This window comes from Myotis lucifugus, unplaced genomic scaffold, assembly GCF_000147115.1.
Source record: "Myotis lucifugus unplaced genomic scaffold, Myoluc2.0 scaffold_97, whole genome shotgun sequence".
Taxonomy (NCBI): domain Eukaryota; kingdom Metazoa; phylum Chordata; class Mammalia; order Chiroptera; family Vespertilionidae; genus Myotis; species Myotis lucifugus.
Window position 1 is genome coordinate 1,096,764 of NW_005871145.1, and position 19,545 is coordinate 1,116,308.

A 19,545-nucleotide genomic window follows, 5' to 3' on the forward strand; every position below is an offset into this window, starting at 1 on the left:
GTGTAAGGGGTTGGGGCAAAAAGCTGGAAATGTAGTTAGCCTGAAGTCAGAGTATCCAGTTTGTTTTGGTTGGGGTAGAATGCTTAATTATCCTTGTCCATTGTTAGCCAGGTAAGCAACCGGACTGACAAACGACACACCTGAAGGCCAGATTCTTTGCCAAATGGAATCCAGCTCGCTTTAGTCAAGAACATCTGAACCATTAGGTAATGTCCTAATTTCTGTGCCCGATGTTTCCCAACTCCAGCGGCTTTTCTTTACAGTGCACCCTCTGCTGGTTAGTGTGGTAGAATGAGCTCAAAAAAAAAGATGTATACACTTAGAGAATTTTATATTCATATTATTTCTTAAATGTTAAATTGAGGCTTATACCCATGTAACTCTGGAGTGTGGTGCTCAGGAAGAATATGAGTAGTCAGAACTATAGGTACTGTGAATGAGGAAAGTTCAAGGAAAATAGCTACCATTTTGCGGGTGATAGTTATTATGTGCCAGGCACTCACAGTACTATTTTACCTGCATTGACTCATTTAATCTTTAAAACAACCCTAAGAGGTAACTACTGTTATCATTTCCATTTCATAGATGAGAAAAGTGAGACTCAAAGAAGTTAGGTTATTTACCTGAGATTCAAATTGAGACTTATCTTGTATCTCCCTCATGAAACAACTATGATAGTCGTTCTTGAAATACCTTGGCACAATTATGGATCCTCAACTTTCAAATTTTCCTGCCATTTCAAAGACAGAAAAAGGTATAAACATAGTTCTGAAATGTATGTTCTTTTATCCACAGGAATCTGATCTGTGAAAACCTAGTTTTATTAATAGACCAACATGTGTTCTCCTGCCAGTCCCAAAATCATATACAGAAATTCCAGGTTCCTCCGGTTGGCTTTTCTACAGCTGTATCACCAGCAACAGAGTGGGGTATTCTGTGATGTCCTTCTGCAGGCCGAAGGTAAGAGACTGCAGCAGGTCCTCAAATAACATTGTTTTGTTCAATGTTGCTTTATTACATTAATGAGGAAAATACTATTGATTCCCAGATAGGGCCACTGTGGGTGTGGATTTTGCACTTTCTCCCAATGCCCGGGTACTAGTTTCCTTCCACATCCCAAAGATGTGTATGTTAGGTGAATTAGCATGTCTGAGTTGTCCCAGTCTGAGTGGGTATAAGAGTATGTTTGTGAGTGCACCCTATAAGGGAAGGGTGTTTGTCCAAGGTTGGTTCCTGCCTTGAGCTGCCTTATAGGATTTGGCCACCTACAACCCTAAAGTAGAATAAGCAGGTTGGAAAATAATTATCTGACTTTTATTAATCGTTGTTAACTGTACATATACCTCACATTTATTACAATGTTTAATACTGTAAGTGTTTTGGTTGTTCCTTATTTAATAGCTTGGTGACATTTTTGTGACCAGAAATATGCTTAGAAACTTAACTCTTGTTTACATCACTAGCCTATGGTAAAATTAGTTTCTTTATAGTCATTTCGCTTAAAGTTGCAGTTTCTAAAAACCTATCAATGACATTGAGAACTTACTGTAGTGGGGACTCAATTGAAAACTCACCATAGAATAAGATAAAAAAGACTTTAGAACCAGGGAGAGGAGGACAAGACCAGGAAAAAAAAAAGTGTTCTTGCCTTTGAGCACTGTAAGCTATTTGGTAAAGAGCTGTTTGTTTTCTAGGACAGTTATATTTGCAAGAGTGAAAATGAGACATTTTTCTCTGAAAAATGAAATTAGCCCTAGCCAGTTTGAGTGGATAGAGCATCAGCCTTCAGATCAAAGGGTCCCAGGTTGAATTCTGGTCAAGGGCACGTACCTCGGTTGCAGGCTCCTCCCTGGCCCACATGCAGGAGGCAACCAATCAATGTGTTTCTGTCTTTCCTTCCCTTCCACTCTCTCTGAAAGATCAATGGAAAAATACCCTCAGGTGAGGATTAACCAAAAAATAATAATAATAATTAATTGTAAAGTTTAAGTGTAGAAATTCTATAAAACTTGAATAATATAATGGGATGGTTGTGAATATTTAGTTAACATGTAAAGCACTTAGAAAAGTGCTTTTAATATATTAGATGATACTATTACATATTTTCCCTTTTTCTTGCCAACCTGTTGCTTTTTTTATTCTTATCTTCAAATTGTTGGTTTTGTTGTTTGACCTAAAATACAGAGGTAGACAAAAGTAGGTTTACAGTTGTTCATATAGAAAAATATATAACACAAGAATCTATATATATACATATAAAAGCCTAAACGACCGTTATGACCAAACGACTGGAATGACCGGTTGACCAGTCGCTACAACACGCACTGATCACCAGGGAGAAATGCAGGAGCTGCCCCCTGGTGGTCAGTGTGCTCCCACAGGGGGAGCACCACTCAGCCAGAAACCAGGCTCACAGCTGGTGAGAGCAGCTGTAGTGGCAGGAGCCTCTCCCGACTCAGAGGCAGTGCTACTGATCAGCAAGCAGGTGCAGCAGGCCAGCATGAGTGGGAGTGGTGCCCAGCCCTGGCTCGGGCTCCTTCCTGGCCGCCTGCCACTTGGCACACTGTTACATCCCCTGAGGGGTCCCGGATTGCAAAAGGGTGCAGGCCAGGCTGAGGGTCCCCCATTTCCCCCCGTGCACAAATCCATGCACCGGGACTCTAATAAATGATACAAAACTAAGCTGTGTTTGGCATACTCACAATTGTAAACCAGCTTTTGGTCACCCCTGTATATATACCTTATTTCCACCTCTTCCCTTTACATTTGAAATGTCAAATCAGCATGAGGTTGAGCCTGGGAAAGGCCTAATATTAGGAGTCAGTTTATATTCTAGCTTTTTACTTAGTAACTAAGTGACAAATGGGCAAGTAACTTCATTTCTCTGGAGCTCAGTTTCATTTATAAAAAAGGATTTTGACAACCAATATTGTATAGCACTCTACAGTTTACACAGTATATATTCTACAGTGTATGTCTCTTATAACAGCCTTGTGAAATAAATAATGTTATATATAAGGTGAATGAATTGAGGCCCAGAGAATGAAGTGACTTGCCTGTTTGTTCTCTTAGTAAGTGCAGAGTTGGGATTCATTCCTTAATTCAGAATAAACAAAAAAGGTATCAGTTACCTATTGTATGCTAGTGCACTATACTGGCATGGGCATACAGTATATGTAAAGATAAAAGTCCTTCCTCAAAAGGAAATCATATAAGGGAAGACACTCAAATAACCAGTGTATTTGGGTAGAGGCCGGAGGGACAGGTGTTCCCATGGGCGTGAGTTAGGGTAACTGTGTAGTTTGATAACATATTGGGGTAACTATTGGCTGATATAGAAGCATCCTTTACAGGCTTGAGGAGTTTGGGGAATGGGGATTAGGGAGATTTTCTTAGAAGTAACCCCCTATAGTGAGGTCTGACGGACAAACAGAAGAAGGAGGAAGTGAGGAAAGGTTTTCCCCAGGCAAAAAGAACAGAATATACAGAGAGTTAGAGATGGGACCAGTGATTTGTGAGTGGCTCCTTATAGCTAGAGTGCAGACTACAGGAAGTGACCAGAAATATTACTAGAGAAATTAGCAGCAGCCATGTGAGGTCTGAAGTGTTATACAAAGGAAGTAGGTCTTGTCCTCAGAACATTGGGAATTGCATTTATAGGTGTGTGTTTTTGTTTTGTTTGTTTTTTAATATATTTTATTGATTTTTCACAGAGGAAGGGAGAGGGAGAGGGATAGAGAGTTAGAAACATCGATGAGAGAGAAACATCCATCAGCTGCCTCCTGCACACCCCCCACTGGGGATGTGCCCGCCAGCAAGGTACATGCCCTTGACTGGAATCGAACCCGGGACCCTTCAGTCCGCAGGCTGACGCTCTATCCACTGAGCGAAACCGGCCAGGGCTGCATTTATAGGTTTTAAGGTCATGATCAGATACCTTTTAGAAACAGCACTCAAGCTGTGTAAGAATTATTGGATTACTCATGGGCCCAGATAGGAGACTGTTTTGTAATCCAGAAGAGAGGGGATAGTGGCCTGAACTAAGATATTGAGTAGAGAGAAATTTCTGGCTTTTGAGCTATTAAAAAGAATTTTTAAAACTTCCTGCAGCCGAAACCGGTTTGGCTCAGTGGATGGAGCGTCGGCCTGCGGACTGAGGGGTCCCGGGTTCGATTCCGGTCGGGGGCATGTACGTTGGTTGCGGGCACACCCCCAGTGGGGGATGTGCAGGAGGCAGCTGGTCGATGTTTCTCTCTCATCGATGTTTCTGACTCTCTATCCCTCTCTCTTCCTCTCTGTAAAAAATCAATAAAATATATTAAAAAAAAATAAATAATAAAAATAAAACTTCCTGCAGTTAAGAGTATAGATTCTGTAATCAGCCCCATTCCCCACCCCCCAGTACAAATCTTTTTTTTGCTACTTACTAACATAATTGTGGGCACATTATTTATGCCAAAATTTACTCATCTGTAATAACAAAGCTACTTCATAGGGGTCTGGTGAAGATGAAATGAATACTGGTAAAACCCTTAGAATAATACTTGGCATATAATGACTCAAAAACGATTTGCTTTAAAAAAATTAATGCTTAGCTCTAGTTGGTGTGGCTCTGTGGATAGAGAATTGACCTGTGGAATGAAGGGTCCAGGTTCGATTCCGATCAAGGGCACATGCCCAGGTTGCGGGCTCGATCCCCAGTAAGGAGTGTGCAGGAAGCAGCCGATCAATGATTCTCATCATTGATGTTTCTATCTCTCTCCCTTCCTCTCTGAAATCAATAAAAATATATTTTTAAAAAATTGATTAAATGCAGTAGGTAGGGGAAAAGGAAGAATGAAAGGTAACGTCTAGTGCTCAGGTTTGAACAACTGGGTGAATGTGATACTTTATTTTGAAATAAACAGTTTTGGTGATGTCATTGGCAAGCCTTTGGTATTTGAAGCCATTGGAGAGACTGAGATTGCCCAGGAAGTGCCCATAAAGTGAGAAGGTGGCTCAGGACAGACCACTGCCTATTAGGCAGTAGATAGAGCTCAGGAGAGAATTGAGCTCTGAGTGTACATATCCAAAGGTCATGCCCTTTCTATTAGACCACAAGCAGCTTCTATAATTTTTTACATTTGTGTGAGTCACAAAAATTTATTCAGCAAGTATTTGATCTCCTACTTTGTCAAGCATTGGGTATACTGCAGTAAGACAGCCAGTCCTTACATTGTGAAGGTGGACAATACAGATTGCTAAGTGCTATCTATGATAGCTGCAGAATACATCTCTGTGTTCAGGAGCACCAAACCCACACATGGGGTAGAGAGGGGGAAGGCTTTTTGAAAAAAGTAATGTCCAAACTAGATTTTTAGTTAGCTAAGTAATAGCTCAAGGTTCCAGGAAGGCACCTTGAACTTCCATGGAGGGAAACTGAGAGAAGGGGCAACACATTTCAGTAGTAGTATCTGTGCTTAGCTCATGAACATGCCAGCCTGCGTGAGATAACCAAGTGTTTGGGTTTCCCTCCAGGTGAGGTAGTCCCAGCCCATTGCTGTATCCTGTCTGCCTGCAGCCCCTTCTTCACAAAGCGCCTGGAGCAGGAGAGGCCAGCTCAGGGTTGTAAGGTGGTGCTGGAGCTGGGGGGCCTGAAGATCACAACACTTAGGAAGCTGGTGGACTTCCTGTATACCTCAGAAATGGAAGTATCTCTGGAAGAAGCCCAAGATGTGCTTTCTGCTGCCCGTCAGCTCTGCATATCTGAGCTAGAATCCCTTCAGCTAGAAGGTGGGAAGTTAGTAAAGGCCCCTCAGGGCCGAAGACTGAACCGGGAGTGCTTACAACCTCCAAGTGCTGCACCAATCTCTGCCAGGGTGGTGGCATCCAGCCACTGCCCTACTCCACTGCCTGTTACCCAGACTCCTTGTCCTCTTGGGGCAGTGAGATTGAAGTTGTCAGGGAAGGACGAAGGGCCCCAGGACAAGAGCAACCAACAGAATGCAGGGAACTTATCTGGCACTCTCCTGCTCAAGAGGAAGGCCAGAGCCTGCCCAGTTCCGGAAGAAGAAAGCTCTTCGCCATCAAGCCACAGTCAGGGATCTAAAGAAAATAAGAGTGACCCTGCCCTTGGTCCTACAGAGCTTTCCCCACCCAGCTTGTACCCCTCTGTGGATAAGCGACTATTGCCCAGAAAGATCAGGCTGAGTCGTTCAAAGCCATCACCTGATGTCTGTACATCCAAGCCTTCCAGCATTTTAAGTGGATCCAGCTCAGTGCCAGCAACCCCTGGCCGGCGTCTTTGGCGACAAAAGAGTATAAAGAAAGAAGTGCTAGAGGACAAGCACACACCAGGGAGAGCTAGTCCTCTACAAAGCACCTCAAGCCCATCTGGTCTAGGAAAAATGGGTGGGAGTAAGAAATGGAGCCCTGAAGTCAGGGCACCTAACTTAGACTCTGCAGAAGAGGGGCAGGTTGGGAGAGTGAAGCTTAGGAAGACTGTTAATGGGACCTGCTGGGAAGTGGTACAAGAACCTCCCCTCAAAACCTCTAAAGATAGCCCTCGTGTCCCAGAACCTGGAGACTCAGAAGAGCCTCCAGGAATTCAGGCATCCTCAGTTAACCAGCAGGAAATGTCATCTACTAGAATAGACCTGTGTCAGGATTCCCCTGTGTCCTGTAAGCTACAAGACATTCTGCTCTCTGCTAGCCGCTCCCCAGACCACCCAGTAGTGAAGTCTGAGTTTGGATCCAGTCCAGAGCTGGTAGGGAAGGAACCTGGATTCGATATTGACTGCACAGAGCCATATGCATTTGACACAGCCCTGCTAGAACAGCCCTGTGAAGCCGAGGAGTACCGAATCACAAGTGTTGCTGCCACCAGTGAGCTGGAGGAGATCCTGGACTTCATGCTATGTGGCTCAGACATTGAGCCACCTACAGTATCTCTGGAGAGTCCTGAAGCTGAGGGCTGCAGGACCCCTAGTTATCACTTGACAGAAACAGGGAAGAATTGGATCGAAGGGGAAGGATGGTATTTACCAGGCATGGAACTCTGGCCCAGAGAGCTAACTGGATTAGAAAAGGAACCTGTGGGTGAGAACAAAGAGCCAATTGAACCCTTTAGCCCCCTTGTCATGCCCTCCAAGATTAGTGAAGGGGAGATGCTTTCTGTAGGACACTCTTGGAATCAAGACCAAGAAATTACCAGTTCCATGCCACTGGATGGTCAGGGGGACAAACTTCTTCACATTGACTCCCTTGACCTTCCCCAAAGGTCCTATGGGGACCTCTTACCTCCCTGTTCTAACTGGGTAGAGACAGGGCTGGAAGTATCCCTAACTATGGAAGAGGTGTTATACCCTGCCCCAGAACCAGGCAAGGAGGTACTTAGCAACTCTGAGCTGTTAGACCTACCTTCTGCCAGCTCTGAAGAGGAAGAGATTGATGTGGTAGACTGGATAGCAGAGGGGAAGCTAGTACCTACCAGTATTCCCTCCATATGGCCAGACCCTTCCTCAGAGTCAGAAACAGAGGTAGATATACTAACCTAGTGGATAGGGAAGGCAGTTCAGGGGCACTGGGAGGATGGGAAATGTTGGCTAGCAAAAGTGGTATTGGCAGAGAAGCTAGCACATGTCTGCCCTCTCAGCACGAGAGGCAGGCATTCCCCTTGCTCTCCTTAGGCCATGCTTTCCCCTCCCCAGGTTTTGGGAGCTGGGCAGAAATTTAGTACCATGGGTAGAAAATTATGAACTTAAACCTTCTTCGTTCCTTTTAATCTACTTCCCAGTTACAAATAAGTAGAATAATAAACTATGAGGTCTCCAACTCTAGTGGTTCATAGGTAACAGCCAAGGCCAGGTCTTCCAGAGAATTCAGGAAAAATTAAGTACATCCTCTGCAGTAGTTCTGTCAGAGAAAATGTTCCAGAAGGTGTGAAGCGATGCTGCAGTGGGACACAAAAGTGTATGGGAGTGAGAGGACATTGTCCAGCACCTTATATGTGGGGCTTATTTATTCCCAGTTTGGAAAGTCTAGCCAAAATCTCTGCAGGGGCCAGGAAGACCAAGAAATGACCAGTTCCAAGCCACTGGATGGTCAGGTCATCACTTCCAAGATAGTAGCTTTAAAAAAAGTTATTTTCCCCCAAAGTTTTTACAAATATTTCACATGGTCTACCAGACACCCTAGGAGTTTCAAGTTAACTGGTGACTTTAGGCTATGAAAAATACAAAGGGGACCAATCCCATAAGGTTGGCTTTCATCCCTTACCATATAATTTTAACTTTATTAGTCAAGAACTTTATTTCAACTTTTATTAAACCAAATCCAAGAACTTTTCAATGCCTTACTAGAGTGTTGCCTCACAACTGAACCATCAATTCTGCAGGGGAAGAAACTATAGCTTCAGGCACATAACTGTAGTTTGGCCATGTCCCGTCATAAATGTTCCAACATCACCAGGAACAGAAAGCTGTGAAAATGAGAGAAAAAAATGTTAGAAAAGAGATCTAGGCAATCATATAGCCTGAGGAAGGCGTGTTCCTCTATCCTTGAACCCAAAGACTCAGGAGAGCTCAAGGATTGCATCCTCCTCCCACATCTCAACATATCAAGGTTATGAGGCACATACCTATGACATATGAAAGCACTGTATGAACCACTAGATATGAAGACAAGGACAAGTTTAAGTGACTAAGAGTACAGTAATGAAGTGTTACCATATGGGACTATTAATAGAAAGACCCTACTAGGAACAAAAAACAAGAGGGTTGGGGTAAGTATGCATGAAGTTATACAAAAATTTTTGCCAATAAAAGGGGGAATCACAACCCATACAAACACACACGTGTCAGTGATTTTGTTGAACTCATAAATGAGGATACTGGTAGGATTTACAATCCACTTCAAAGATTCAATACACCACCAGGGGTGTGGAAAATGAAATTTTTTACAAAACCAGCCCATACCCTCAGGACAATACTTAACTGCACCTTCAAAGGACATAAATTGCATTTCTATAAATCATTTACAATTGCCTTTGAGCCAAGTCTTAGAACTTAGATTATGAAATAAAACCTGGAATTTGTAAAGGGCACACTAGATAGAAAACAGTAAAAAAGAAAAAAAAAATTGCTGGGTGCAGTTTTTCCCACCAATATAAAGGGAAAGAGGTATTCCCAATAGAGGAAATACTAACAGTTAAAGCGTTATGAAAAATAAAATGTAGCTCCTCTGTGAAACGCGGGGTAACAGTTGCTTCGAAAATAAATATCCACACCGAGATCAGCCCAATCCCTCCCTAGACCGTCGCCCCCATTTCAAACCTCAGCATGAGGATTTCAGCCCAAGCCTCCTACGGAAGGTACTTCTTCAGCTTCTCCACGACTTCTTGCGGCTCAGGGAACTTGAGTTTGCGTGGGGGCCCCTTCTTAATCCCAGTCCAGAGCTCCGCACCTGGGGAAGGACCGGAGGCGACGTTACTCTCTCCCCCGCCATGAGCCCAGCCCTTCCTGTCCTCCGAACCATGCCCCCCTCCCAGCCCCGGGTCCCCACTCACTGCTGCCGTCCGGGCGCAGCAGCGTCACCTCGAAGCTGCCCCTCCGGGCCTTGGCAGGGTTCACCTTCACCGGGAGCTCCGGGGCCTCCAGGCGCAGCCCTTGGTTCAGGGCCGGGGGGTTGCGCCCGTACCCGGTTCAATTCGTTTTAGGAGACGGGGGGGGTCAGAGACCAGGGTTCGGGGTGCGGGAACCCTTTCCGCCCCCCCCCCCCCGCCCCTCGGAGACGCCCCGGGCGCCTCACCAATGCTCGATAACGACCGTCGCCTCCTCCACCTCCTTCTGGCCGCCAGCCAGCTTCTCCTGCTTCTCAGCTGCCGCGGCCACCGCCGCCTCGGCCTTCCGCTTCCTCCCGCGGGAAGCCATGGTGCCTGGAAGCCGGCCCGGGAACAGGGTGGAGTCGCGGCCACGGAGCAGCGGACGACCCCTCTGCGAGCTCCAAACCGCAGGCCAAACACTCCGCTCCTAGAACAAAACCTCCCGCCAGCAGCGGAAAGCGTGGCCCACGTGGTCGGGGGCGGGACCTCCGGGCACAGCCGCTCTGCACGCTGGGTAGGGGGAGCACCAGACCTAACCACCTGCGCCTGATACAAATCTGCTTGGTGAATTCATGAGGCACAGCAGGGACAGGGACTAGGTAGCTCTAAAATCAATCCTGGTTTCAGGTTTTTCTTTAACCGCACGAGCGGCTAAATAGTCATAATGAACTCGACACCCCCCCCCCCCCCGCAATTAAAACCGCTTCCCTGGGACCTAACCCAAGCAGAGACTACAATTTAACGGGATGCGACCCAAACTCTGGATTTAAGGAAACTTCTTCCCCAACGCTCCCCAATCCTGAGTACCAATGATTGGCATTTGGTGAAACTAATGAGAATGGCCTTTGAAGTTGCGAAGAAATTAAGCAATTCATTTGCAGTTGCCTGGTTTTTAATACACAGAGGCGCAAACAAAAGGAAATCCCAGTGTCTTTATTATGGAAAACCATCAACTGGGTGTGGGAGAGTAGTTTGGAAGGTAAGAGGAAACCCCAATCCAGCCCTAGGTCTCTCTTCCGGGCTGACCCCACAAAGGAAGGTCTCAAACTTCTATTCCCTTTCCTCCCAACCTCCATATTGTGGTCAAAGGTTTGTCCTTGGGGATGAGTAACAAAACTAGGTTTATTTTTAATGAAGGCCAAAGATCAAGCCAGGGGGCCTAAAGTAAGGGTCCTTGAGGGAAAATTTTTAGTGCAGACTCTGTACCCCGGCATCTTGTTAGGGATTAACCTACTATAAGTAGTCTGTAAGTCCAGTAAGGAATACTGAAAAACAACATGGTGGAGATGTGTGAGTGGAGGGCAGCACTCCAAGCTTGGAGGGAAAGCATTTCCTCTTCCATTACATGAGATCTCTCCCTTCCTCCAGTGAAAGAGTTGGCCCCAGGCGTGGTTCCTGGAGTGTGCCTGTCAATTCCCTGGATGCCTCTTTAAAATCAGAAGCAGCACCCTGCACCACCCAGGCACAGCCAAACAGGGAAAACATAAATAAAAGGCGAAGCCTCACTCAGGCAAGGCTGTGGTTACAGTAGGGGCAGGGCTTCAAAGGTGCCTAGGATTGACCAGAAGGAAGCACTAATGAGGCAGGAAACCTATTTGTCCTTCTTGCTTTCCCCATTTGGCACTGCTGTGGGGGTTGGGGCCACAGATTGCTCCTCGGGAATATTATCCCCAGTCTTCCATTGCTTCTTGGACCGCTGATACAGTTCATTCAAGCTGAATTCTCGGATCACATTCTCCTGCACAAAAGAGATGCAGAGGTCAGGGTTGCGGGGGAGAGTTCGGCGTCTGGGAAATAAGTATTTAGGCACAGTTTAGGAAAAGAGGAAGCAAAGCACAGAAATTTACTCTAATCTGAATCTCTTTTATGGGTACCTAAAAGTCAACTAATACTTAAGCACCTATTATATGCCAATCACTGTGCCAAGAATTATAGCTACATAATAATGTAATCTGCAGCCGAAACCGGTTTGGCTCAGTGGATAGAGCGTCAGCCTGTGGACTGAAAGGTCCCAGGTTCGATTCCGGTCAAGGGCATGTACCTGGGTTGCGAACACATCCCCAGTGGGAGATGTGCAGGAGGCAGCTGATCGATGTTTCTCTCTCATCGATGTTTCTAACTCTCTATCCCTCTCCCTTCCTCTCTGTAAGAAATCAATAAAATATATTTTAAAAAAATAAATAAATAATGTAATCTGCAAAACAACCCCATGAGCCAGGTATTACTGTCTCCAATTTACTGCTAAGGAACCTAGGGGCTACAGACTATAGATACAGGTCCTTTAAGACTGAATCTTAACTAATAATTTCCCAGTACTAGCAGGAGAAGCATAATATAAATTTGCTGAGTGAATTCATGAATGAGGTCTAATAACTAGTCCACATTGTGGGTAAGTGGTAGAGCTAGGAATCCAACTCAGGTTGGGTTTCAAAGACCACCTACTGTCCCATATGCTTCTCCAAACCACTTGCCCACTCTTTCCTGTACCTCAGAGAAAGTCCAAGAGACAGCTCGTCCTTTCTTATCAATCTGTGGCCGCCGCATGACTTCCTTGCCACCTTGGAACAGGATCAGGGTAGGAAGCTGCTTGGTAAGGGGGGATGTGCTCACTTTGTACCTACAGGACCCAGAAAGTACTCTGTAAATGCATGTGTATACATCGCTCGAAGTGATTCCCTGTTTACACCTTCTCCCCAGGCCCTCACATACCGTTTACTAACATCAGTGTAGCGTCCAACGTCCACCTTCCCAAAATTTAGCCCTGTACAGTTGTACCTGAGAAGGATATATTATTTAACATAGTGTAAGAAGAAAGAATGGATCAAGGGAAGTTGAAGTACAGCTATTGGAGGAGATGCCTTGGTTGCAATGTACAAAAATTAAGGCCAAAAAACAATGAGAGGGAAGGTACAGCCTCTCAATTCCCATCATCCCTCCCTTTGCACCACTCACTTGAGGGAGAGGTCAGCGTAGATTGGAGCAAATGATTGGCAGTCATTAGACCAATTGGCAAAGAACTCCACAATCCAAGTGACCCTCTTGTCCCGCTCCAGCTCTTCCTGCCACACACAGGGAAGAAACAGTGAGCTGGATCACACAGGCTCCTGGAAAGGTTCAGACCTTAGCGTCTTAATTCCTCATCAGGGCTTCCCCTCTCTGCCTCCCTTAGCTCCCATGATGAACCAAGTATCCCTGACTTCCATTCTGAAGCCCAGGTGCTCCTCCTAGTGAGTAGGGTGCACAACTACAAATTTACCCACAATAGACCCAAGAAATGGGAGGGAGGATGATCACTCACATCAATGGTTTTATCGTTGAAGTACTTGATGTACTCAGGGCCCATGTACAGGGGAGGCTTGCATGTCATCAGGAACACTAAACACAGGAAAAAAATATGTTGAAGGAAACAAATAAGGCCTTGGGCAAGGATTTACTTTCAAACCAAATCAAAGACTTCAAGCACCAAAGAACACACTTTGTGGACATATATAGACCACTGACACATTCCCTTCCTCTTAAAGTCTCTAGATTCATACCGTCTGAGCTACACACATAATTAGGAACAGGTATGGAAGAAGACTATGGAGAAACTGGTTTGGATTTGGTTCCAACCAAGTCTTGTAGTCTCCTTACCTATGCAGAGTGTGATGTAAAGCAGGCCCATGCGAATATCCAGGCGGAAGAAAAGAATTGCATTGGCCACTTTACTGAACATGAAGATGTTGCCTATATGTTGCTCCACAGTGACTGAAACACAAAGATGTCACGGGTCAGGCTAGGCAGCAAGCTCCTATATCCCATTCTTTGTCCCTCTTCCTGGAATACTTTGAAATGGGAGAGTGGGGGAGGGGGATAAAAGTCCAAGATCAAATTCAGTGTTGGCATGGAATGAGGGACTGGTACAGTAAGTGATGCCTCTCTCATAACATGAATGAAAACACCTCCGAAGGGCTTTAGGCCTACCCCTGGGAGACAGAGAAACAGGCTAGACTTACTGGACCTGCGGTTCTTCATCATCACGATGGCACTGAGAAACATCAGGATCTCTATTTCTCTCTGCAACAGAATCAGAGTGGCAGAAATGCCATCAGCAGAGATAATTTGGGTGGGTAAAGGCACCAATATGGAACAAAACCCAACAGAGATCCAAAAAGGGAATGATAACAATAAATAGCTACGCTAAGGCGTAGTGGGAAAAACACCAGTCAGAAGATCTAGGTTCAAGTTCTAACCCTGCCACAAACTGGCTGGTGCCTTTCAGCGTATCAACTGCTGAGCTTTGGTTTCCTCCACTGAACGTCTACCTCAAAATGCTATGATAAAGATTAAATGATAATGGATATAAAACGGTTGTATAAAGTATAACATGGAATAAAACTGTGAGAAATTACAACCAATTCTGTGATCCTGGGAAAATGAAACTTTTCCAGGAAGACTTTCTTGTAATATTACATTCATACAATATATGGTTATTTACTTTATTTGGTTTTGCTTAAGTTAAATTATTCCTCTTCATCTAATATTCACAGTAATAATCATGCACCTTTAATATAACCTGAAAGCTGAAGGAAGCATTTCAGAGCTCCCAAGGCCCTTTTCAGTATCCTTGGCTTATGGTTCTTTCTCACATTCTAGAACAGTGATGGCGAACCTATGACACGCGTGTCAGAGGTGACACGCGAACTCATTTTTTTGGTTGACTTTTCTTTGTTAGATGGCATTTAAATATATAAAATAAATATCAAAAATATAAATCTTTGTTTTACTATGGTTGCAAATATCAAAAAATTTCTATATGTGACAAGGCACCAGAGTTAAGTTAGGGTTTTTCAAAATGCTGACACGCCGAGCTCAAAAGGTTCGCCATCACTGTTCTAGAATGTAAGCGCCAAGTGAGCAAAGTGAGAAAGACAATAATCATGACAAAGAAATAAGTAATTTAAAAGAGTAATAACTGCAATGAAGAATAACAATGACCAAGTGAAAGAGAGCATGAGAGGAGGGCAACTATAAATTAGATGGTCTGAGGCCTTTCATACCTTTGTTTACCTTTCTGTTTATAATGCAGGGGGCAAATCAATGTCAGACAGAACCAATCAACTGTGATTTACAGCTGGGAGTCAGAGACTTAGGTTTTTAGCCTCAATTTCCAACAAAAAGTAACTTACTGGATTTAGAAATGGCTACGTAAAGTGGAAATTAGGGAAGATGATAGACCTTATACATATACCTGAGCAGAAATGAGGAAGAGTTGACCTAACCCATTTGGCTCAGTGGATAGAGCATTGGCCTGCGGGCTCAAGGGTCCCAGGTTCGATTCCGGTCAAGGGCATATATCTTGGCTGTGGGCACATCCCCAGTAGGGGGCGTGCAGGAGGCAGCTGATCGATGTTTCTCTCTCATTGATGTTTCTAACTCTCTATCCCTCTCCCTTCCTCTCTGTAAAAAATCAATAAAAAAAAATATATATTTTTTTTTTTTTTTAAAGAAATGAGGAAGAGTTTTCCCAAATGAAATTGGGTTAGCCCAGTGGTCGGCAAACTGCGGCTCTTTGGCCCCTTGAGTGTGCCTCTTCCACAAAATACCGACTTCTGCACATGGGCCACAAAGCTTCAATCACACTGTAAGTTCACACCCGCACGTGGTATTTCATGGAAGAGCCACACTCAAGCAGGAGGCAACCAAGTGTGTGTTTCTCTCATATCGATATTTCTCTCTGCCTTTCCCTCTCTCTTCCACTCTCCCTAAAAATCAATGGAAAAATATCCTCGGGTTAGGATTTTAAAAAAAAGAAATTGGTTAGAATTGAGGCTTAAAATTGTGGAAAGATGGATTTAAAAAGGGAACTGTGGTCAATCAGGAGACAACGATAGGACTAACAGAAATATTCTGGCTCTATAGCAAAGACTAGCTATGTACACTCTGGGCAAACTGCAGCTAGACTGTCTCCTTAGCACTTCTGAATGGAATGTGAGTGAAGTGATGTGTCCCTGTTGCACACAGGCAGTAAGAAAGGGTGTGTCCTTGCATTCCAGGTCTCTTTCTTCATCTGCTGGCTGGATGATCCTGGGATGACCGTAAGTCCACAAATTGAAGACAGTATGAGACTGGATTCCAGACTAAGTATATGAAGCAGAGCCTTTTTGATTGTTCTGCTTGTTTGCTCATTGTTTTTAAACTTTTTTATTATGGACATTTTCAAACATACACATAAGTTGAGAGGATACTGAATGGTAGCAGAATATGACGGCCCAAAATATGCCACTTTGGCTGAAGGATTCTTTTGAGCCTAAAGGCAATTGAGAACTAAATACTAAAAAAAGCCCAACCCATTTGTCTAAAAGCAAGATATAAAGTTTCAAAGGTGTCCCTCTAACCCAGTGGTTCTCAACCTTCCTAATGCCGCGACCCTTTAATACAGTTCCTCGCCCTGACTGGTTTGGCTCAGTGGATAGAGCGTCGGCCTGCAGACTGAAGGGTCCCGGGTTCAATTCCGGTCAAGGGCATGTACCCTGGTTGCGGGCGCAGCCCCCGTGGGGGATGTGCAGGAGGCAGCTGATCGATGTTTCTCTCTCATCGATGTTTCTAACTCTCTATCCCTCTCCCTTCCTCTCTGTAAGAAATCAATAAAACATATTTAAAAAAAAAAAAAAAGAATGAAAAAAAAGAAAAAAAAATACAGTTCATGTTGTGGTGACCCCCAACCATAAAATTATTTCCGTTGCTACTTCATAACTGTAATGTTGCTACTGTTATGAATCGTAATGTAAATATCTGATATGCTATGTGTGTTTTCCGATGGTCGCGACCCACAGGTTGAGAACCGCTGCAACCCACTCTACCAGGAAGGACAAAAGTTAATCAAGGGAGATAACCTTAATCCCTATTAGCTTGAAGACAGCACCAGAGGAATCTATATAACAAACTAGACTTTATATACCATTAGTTTATCTTCCTATAGTTAGTCGCCTCTTGGAAGCCTAAAACTTCTGTGTCTAGTCATTTCTCCACAATTTTACTGTTCTTTGTTAAGGACACTATAAGCCAGAGTTTTAAGCTACCTCTTTAGTAAAATCTTTAGTAATATCCGTTATATTTTTTAGTCCCATTTTGGTGAAAGTAATATAGGATTATCAGATAAAAATAGGATCTTTTGAAGTAGCATGGCTACCCTTAAGCTAATTACTAGAATGGTCTGGGAAAGGACAAAGGAAATATTAAAGAGTAAACAAGGGATGGAGGATAAAAGTAAGGGAGTGGGCTCTGCTAAAGGTCAAGACTCATTTTTTGGAAAAAAGATCAACACTCGGGATGGCCCTCCTTCCTCAGAAACAGATGCTGCCATCCAGCAGAGGGCCCAGAGCTTCGGCTGGTCTGTCTGGGCGCTCCCTGCACCCCTACTCAGGAAGATTTCTCTTCGGTGTGTTTTTTACAATTCCTTTCCGACTGGTGTAACCACTGTATTCATTTCTGCATCCTCCGAATGCAGCATAGCTCGTAGCATGTGGTGTGCATTGAGAAGCGGGTGGTAAGAGTGTGTAGGTAATACGGCCGGGAGCATGGTTTCAGGTCCTAATCGTGTGACCTTGGACAAGCCGCCTCATCACGCCGAGATCAACGTCCCCACCGGCAGAACGGGAACACGACTCCTTGTGCATCTCAAAGGCTCTGGGAGGCTTTACAGGTGAGCCGCACTGTGGGCGGCTGCACTCACACACGCAGATTGGGGTCTGGCTGTCGTGCAGGCTAACCGTGTTTACCGTCTTCATCAAACACCAAGAGGTTTAGACTCGATTACGGCCCAGGCCCTATACGTTAATGGTAAGCCCGCTACAGGCGCGGAATCTCGGATGCAACCACAGAGAAAGGGACCGTCAAGGTCGCGGGGTGCTAAGGCGGGGATCGCTCACCCAGTCAAAGTCACACGGGTTGCCGTCTTCGCGTTGCGTGGGGAGAGTGTGACAGAGCGGGGGCAGCTTCCTCACGAGTAGGAAGGCAGCAGAGAGCAGGGCTGAAAGAAGGTAGTAAGGTCGGGCCAGCCATCGTGAAAGGCGCGGCACCGAATACACCAATGCAATCAAAGGTGCCAGGACCGCCATCTTCTTGGCCGGCGGCGCAGGCCGCTCTCGGGTGTCCGTCGGCCTGGCCCCGCCTCTTCCACCATTGAGACTTCCAGTGGGCCGAGTCGTGGATGCACCGCCTCTGGACCAAAAGTCGATTTCTGATTGGACGCTACGGTACGCACTGAAAAAGGTATATGATACTTTATTGGTCAATCTAGCTGTCGCTTTTCCATCTAAGTCATTTTATTGGATATGCGACTATGGCCGGGGAATAAGGTTAGCTAGTACTTCCTGTACGCACTCATAAAGCGACGGAAGTAGTTGCCGGAACGAGGTAGGCAGGCCCCGAGGCATCCAATGATCAGTGGCTCATGGAGGAAGAGGACGGTACGCCGGAAAAGGATTGTCCAATGAAAACCACTAGCGCCAGACACCAGGACAGCGCTGGGGCAGAAGGAAAGATGGAGAATTTCACGGCGCTGTTCGGAGCTCAGGCTGACCCACCCCCGCCCCCAACCGCACTCGGCTTCGGACCAGGAAAACCTCCACCCCCGCCTCCTCCTCCTCCAGGCGGGGGGCCCGGCACGGCTCCGCCCCCCACCGCGGCCACGGCCCCGCCCGGTGCTGACAAGTCAGCAGCTGGTTGCGGTCCCTTCTACCTAATGCGGGAACTGCCAGGTGAGTGCTGGGCCTGGCCAGTCAGCCAATCAGGTCATAACGAGGGGGTGATGGGCGTGATTGTTAACCGGGTGGCGGAGGTGCCAGGTAACCTAGGCAACTCGTGCCAGAACCCGGGAGCTCTAAGTTGAAAGGCCTCCGTGTAACAAGTTTGAGGAGATGGAATCAAGAGTCATTTTGAACATGGCTCCAAAATGCCTTTTAGTTCATCCCAAGTTCTGCTACATCAAGAATTAAGAGAAATAATAATGGGTATTGGTACAGTAATTTGAAGTTCATAACGCAGTTCTATATGTGTAACATAATATATAGAACAGCCCCCTGAGGTAGGCATTGTTATCTACATTTTATAGTTGAAAAAACTAAAACACAGGCTGAAGCATAGAACTTTCCTTTGGTTAGTTATTGGTTGGTGTCTACCACTAACCTTACCTATTCTGACTTTACCTATCAGTTGACAGATATTGAATATATGTTTTGGGCAAATGTTGAGTGTGTAGGTAGAAGGGGGGAGGACATATGATGAGAAGAGGAACAAGATTAATAAGTCTGGTCCTTGTTTTTAAGAAGCTTGTTTTACTTAGGGATGCAGAGTATGTAGTTTAAGGAAAGTGACCATATTTCTTGTCAAGGCCAATCTCATTTGGTGGTCATGCCTCACATACAATTAAGAACTACGTGGTGGTTTTCAAAATATTATCCAAAATGAGAGCAAGAATAAGTTGTCACTTGAGCTAGACCTTGATGAATTTATATTGGTGAACAATATTAGGAAGACTTTTCCTATAATTAGGTTAGTTTTCCTAAAAGGAAACACTATGAGGGGTGTTTTTGTTTTTTTCAGGACATTAGGAGACCCATTTGGATGGATCAGAAATTTTGCATAGGGGACTAATGGTTGACTAGGTCCCAAAGCTAAGTTATAGTAAAATGTGTTTAACCATGAGTGCCAAAGGAATTTTGAGGTCTTTCCTGAGGGCTATAGGAAATCATTGAAGGTTTTTTTTTTTTAACTGATGAGTACTGCTTCTAAAAATATCTAGAGAATGGGAGGTACCATGTATTGTGGCTGGGTAGCTCAACTGGTTAGAACATTATCCTCATATGCCAAGGTTCAATCCTCAGTAGGGGAACATACAAAAATCAACCAATGAATACATAAATAAGTGGAACAACAAATATCTCTTTCTCTTTCTCTGTTTCATCACCCCCCCCCCCCCCCCC

General features: G+C 45.0%; 4 protein-coding genes across 9 annotated transcripts in view; 2 read left to right on the forward strand and 2 right to left on the reverse strand.

The window, feature by feature from the left end:
- The first annotated feature begins 836 nt into the window (after positions 1 to 836).
- BTBD18 (BTB domain containing 18) lies at positions 837 to 7,922 on the forward strand. The gene is made up of 2 exons (XM_006091879.3): positions 837 to 960; positions 5,518 to 7,922. Exons 1-2 carry the CDS (start codon positions 837 to 839, stop codon positions 7,533 to 7,535), a joined length of 2,142 nt encoding a protein of 713 aa, XP_006091941.1. The 3' UTR covers positions 7,536 to 7,922.
- Positions 7,923 to 8,252: 330 nt separating this feature from the next.
- Positions 8,253 to 10,308, reverse strand: SELENOH (selenoprotein H). The gene is given in 4 exon segments (XM_006091880.3): positions 8,253 to 8,458; positions 9,312 to 9,441; positions 9,545 to 9,702; positions 9,787 to 10,308. Coding segments are annotated over 3 exon segments (381 nt in total). The 5' UTR covers positions 9,909 to 10,308; the 3' UTR covers positions 8,253 to 8,458; positions 9,312 to 9,340.
- Positions 10,309 to 10,493: 185 nt separating this feature from the next.
- On the reverse strand, positions 10,494 to 18,081 carry TMX2 (thioredoxin related transmembrane protein 2). Of its 4 annotated transcripts, XM_023756571.1 has the most exons (9): positions 17,945 to 18,081; positions 17,491 to 17,824; positions 13,576 to 13,636; positions 13,214 to 13,327; positions 12,879 to 12,955; positions 12,533 to 12,639; positions 12,290 to 12,355; positions 12,068 to 12,218; positions 10,494 to 11,318 (listed from the first exon to the last, which is right to left on the reverse strand). In XM_023756571.1, the coding sequence occupies exons 1-9, from the start codon at positions 17,995 to 17,997 to the stop codon at positions 11,172 to 11,174; spliced, it is 1,110 nt and encodes a 369-aa protein (XP_023612339.1). In that variant the 5' UTR covers positions 17,998 to 18,081; the 3' UTR covers positions 10,494 to 11,171. The 4 variants fall into 4 exon arrangements, with proteins under 4 accessions (XP_023612339.1, XP_014313993.1, XP_023612340.1 ...); XM_014458507.2 differs by lacking the exon at positions 17,945 to 18,081 and having other exon boundaries at positions 12,068 to 12,197; positions 17,491 to 17,819; XM_023756572.1 differs by lacking the exons at positions 13,576 to 13,636; positions 17,945 to 18,081 and having other exon boundaries at positions 17,491 to 17,626.
- MED19 (mediator complex subunit 19) overlaps positions 17,964 to 19,545 on the forward strand; it is an 8,775-nt gene continuing 7,193 nt past the window's right edge. For 2 of the 3 annotated variants that reach the window (XR_002830056.1, XM_023756574.1), the window contains exon 1: positions 18,015 to 18,321. Coding sequence is in view for 2 of the 3 variants with exons in the window: in XM_023756574.1 (XP_023612342.1) it covers positions 18,015 to 18,321 (307 nt within the window). In the remaining variant the exon portion in view is untranslated. Of the gene's footprint in view, positions 18,322 to 19,545 lie in introns of all 3 variants that reach the window. The other variant, XM_006091881.3, reaches the window with a different exon arrangement.

Excerpts from the sequence above, each read along its gene's own strand:
- TMX2 (XM_023756571.1), bottom strand. The coding sequence starts at position 17,997 with ATGCCTCGGGGCCTGCCTACCTCGTTCCGGCAACTACTTCCGTCGCTT. Across the intron at positions 13,637-17,490 it reads ACCCGTGTGACTTTGACTGG|AGAGAAATAGAGATCCTGAT; the intron begins GTGAGCGATCCC and ends ATTCTGTTGCAG. Across the intron at positions 11,319-12,067 it reads TCTCTTGGACTTTCTCTGAG|GAGAATGTGATCCGAGAATT; the intron begins GTACAGGAAAGA and ends TCTTTTGTGCAG.
- BTBD18 (XM_006091879.3), top strand. The coding sequence starts at position 837 with ATGTGTTCTCCTGCCAGTCCCAAAATCATATACAGAAATTCCAGGTTC. Across the intron at positions 961-5,517 it reads TGTCCTTCTGCAGGCCGAAG|GTGAGGTAGTCCCAGCCCAT; the intron begins GTAAGAGACTGC and ends GTTTCCCTCCAG.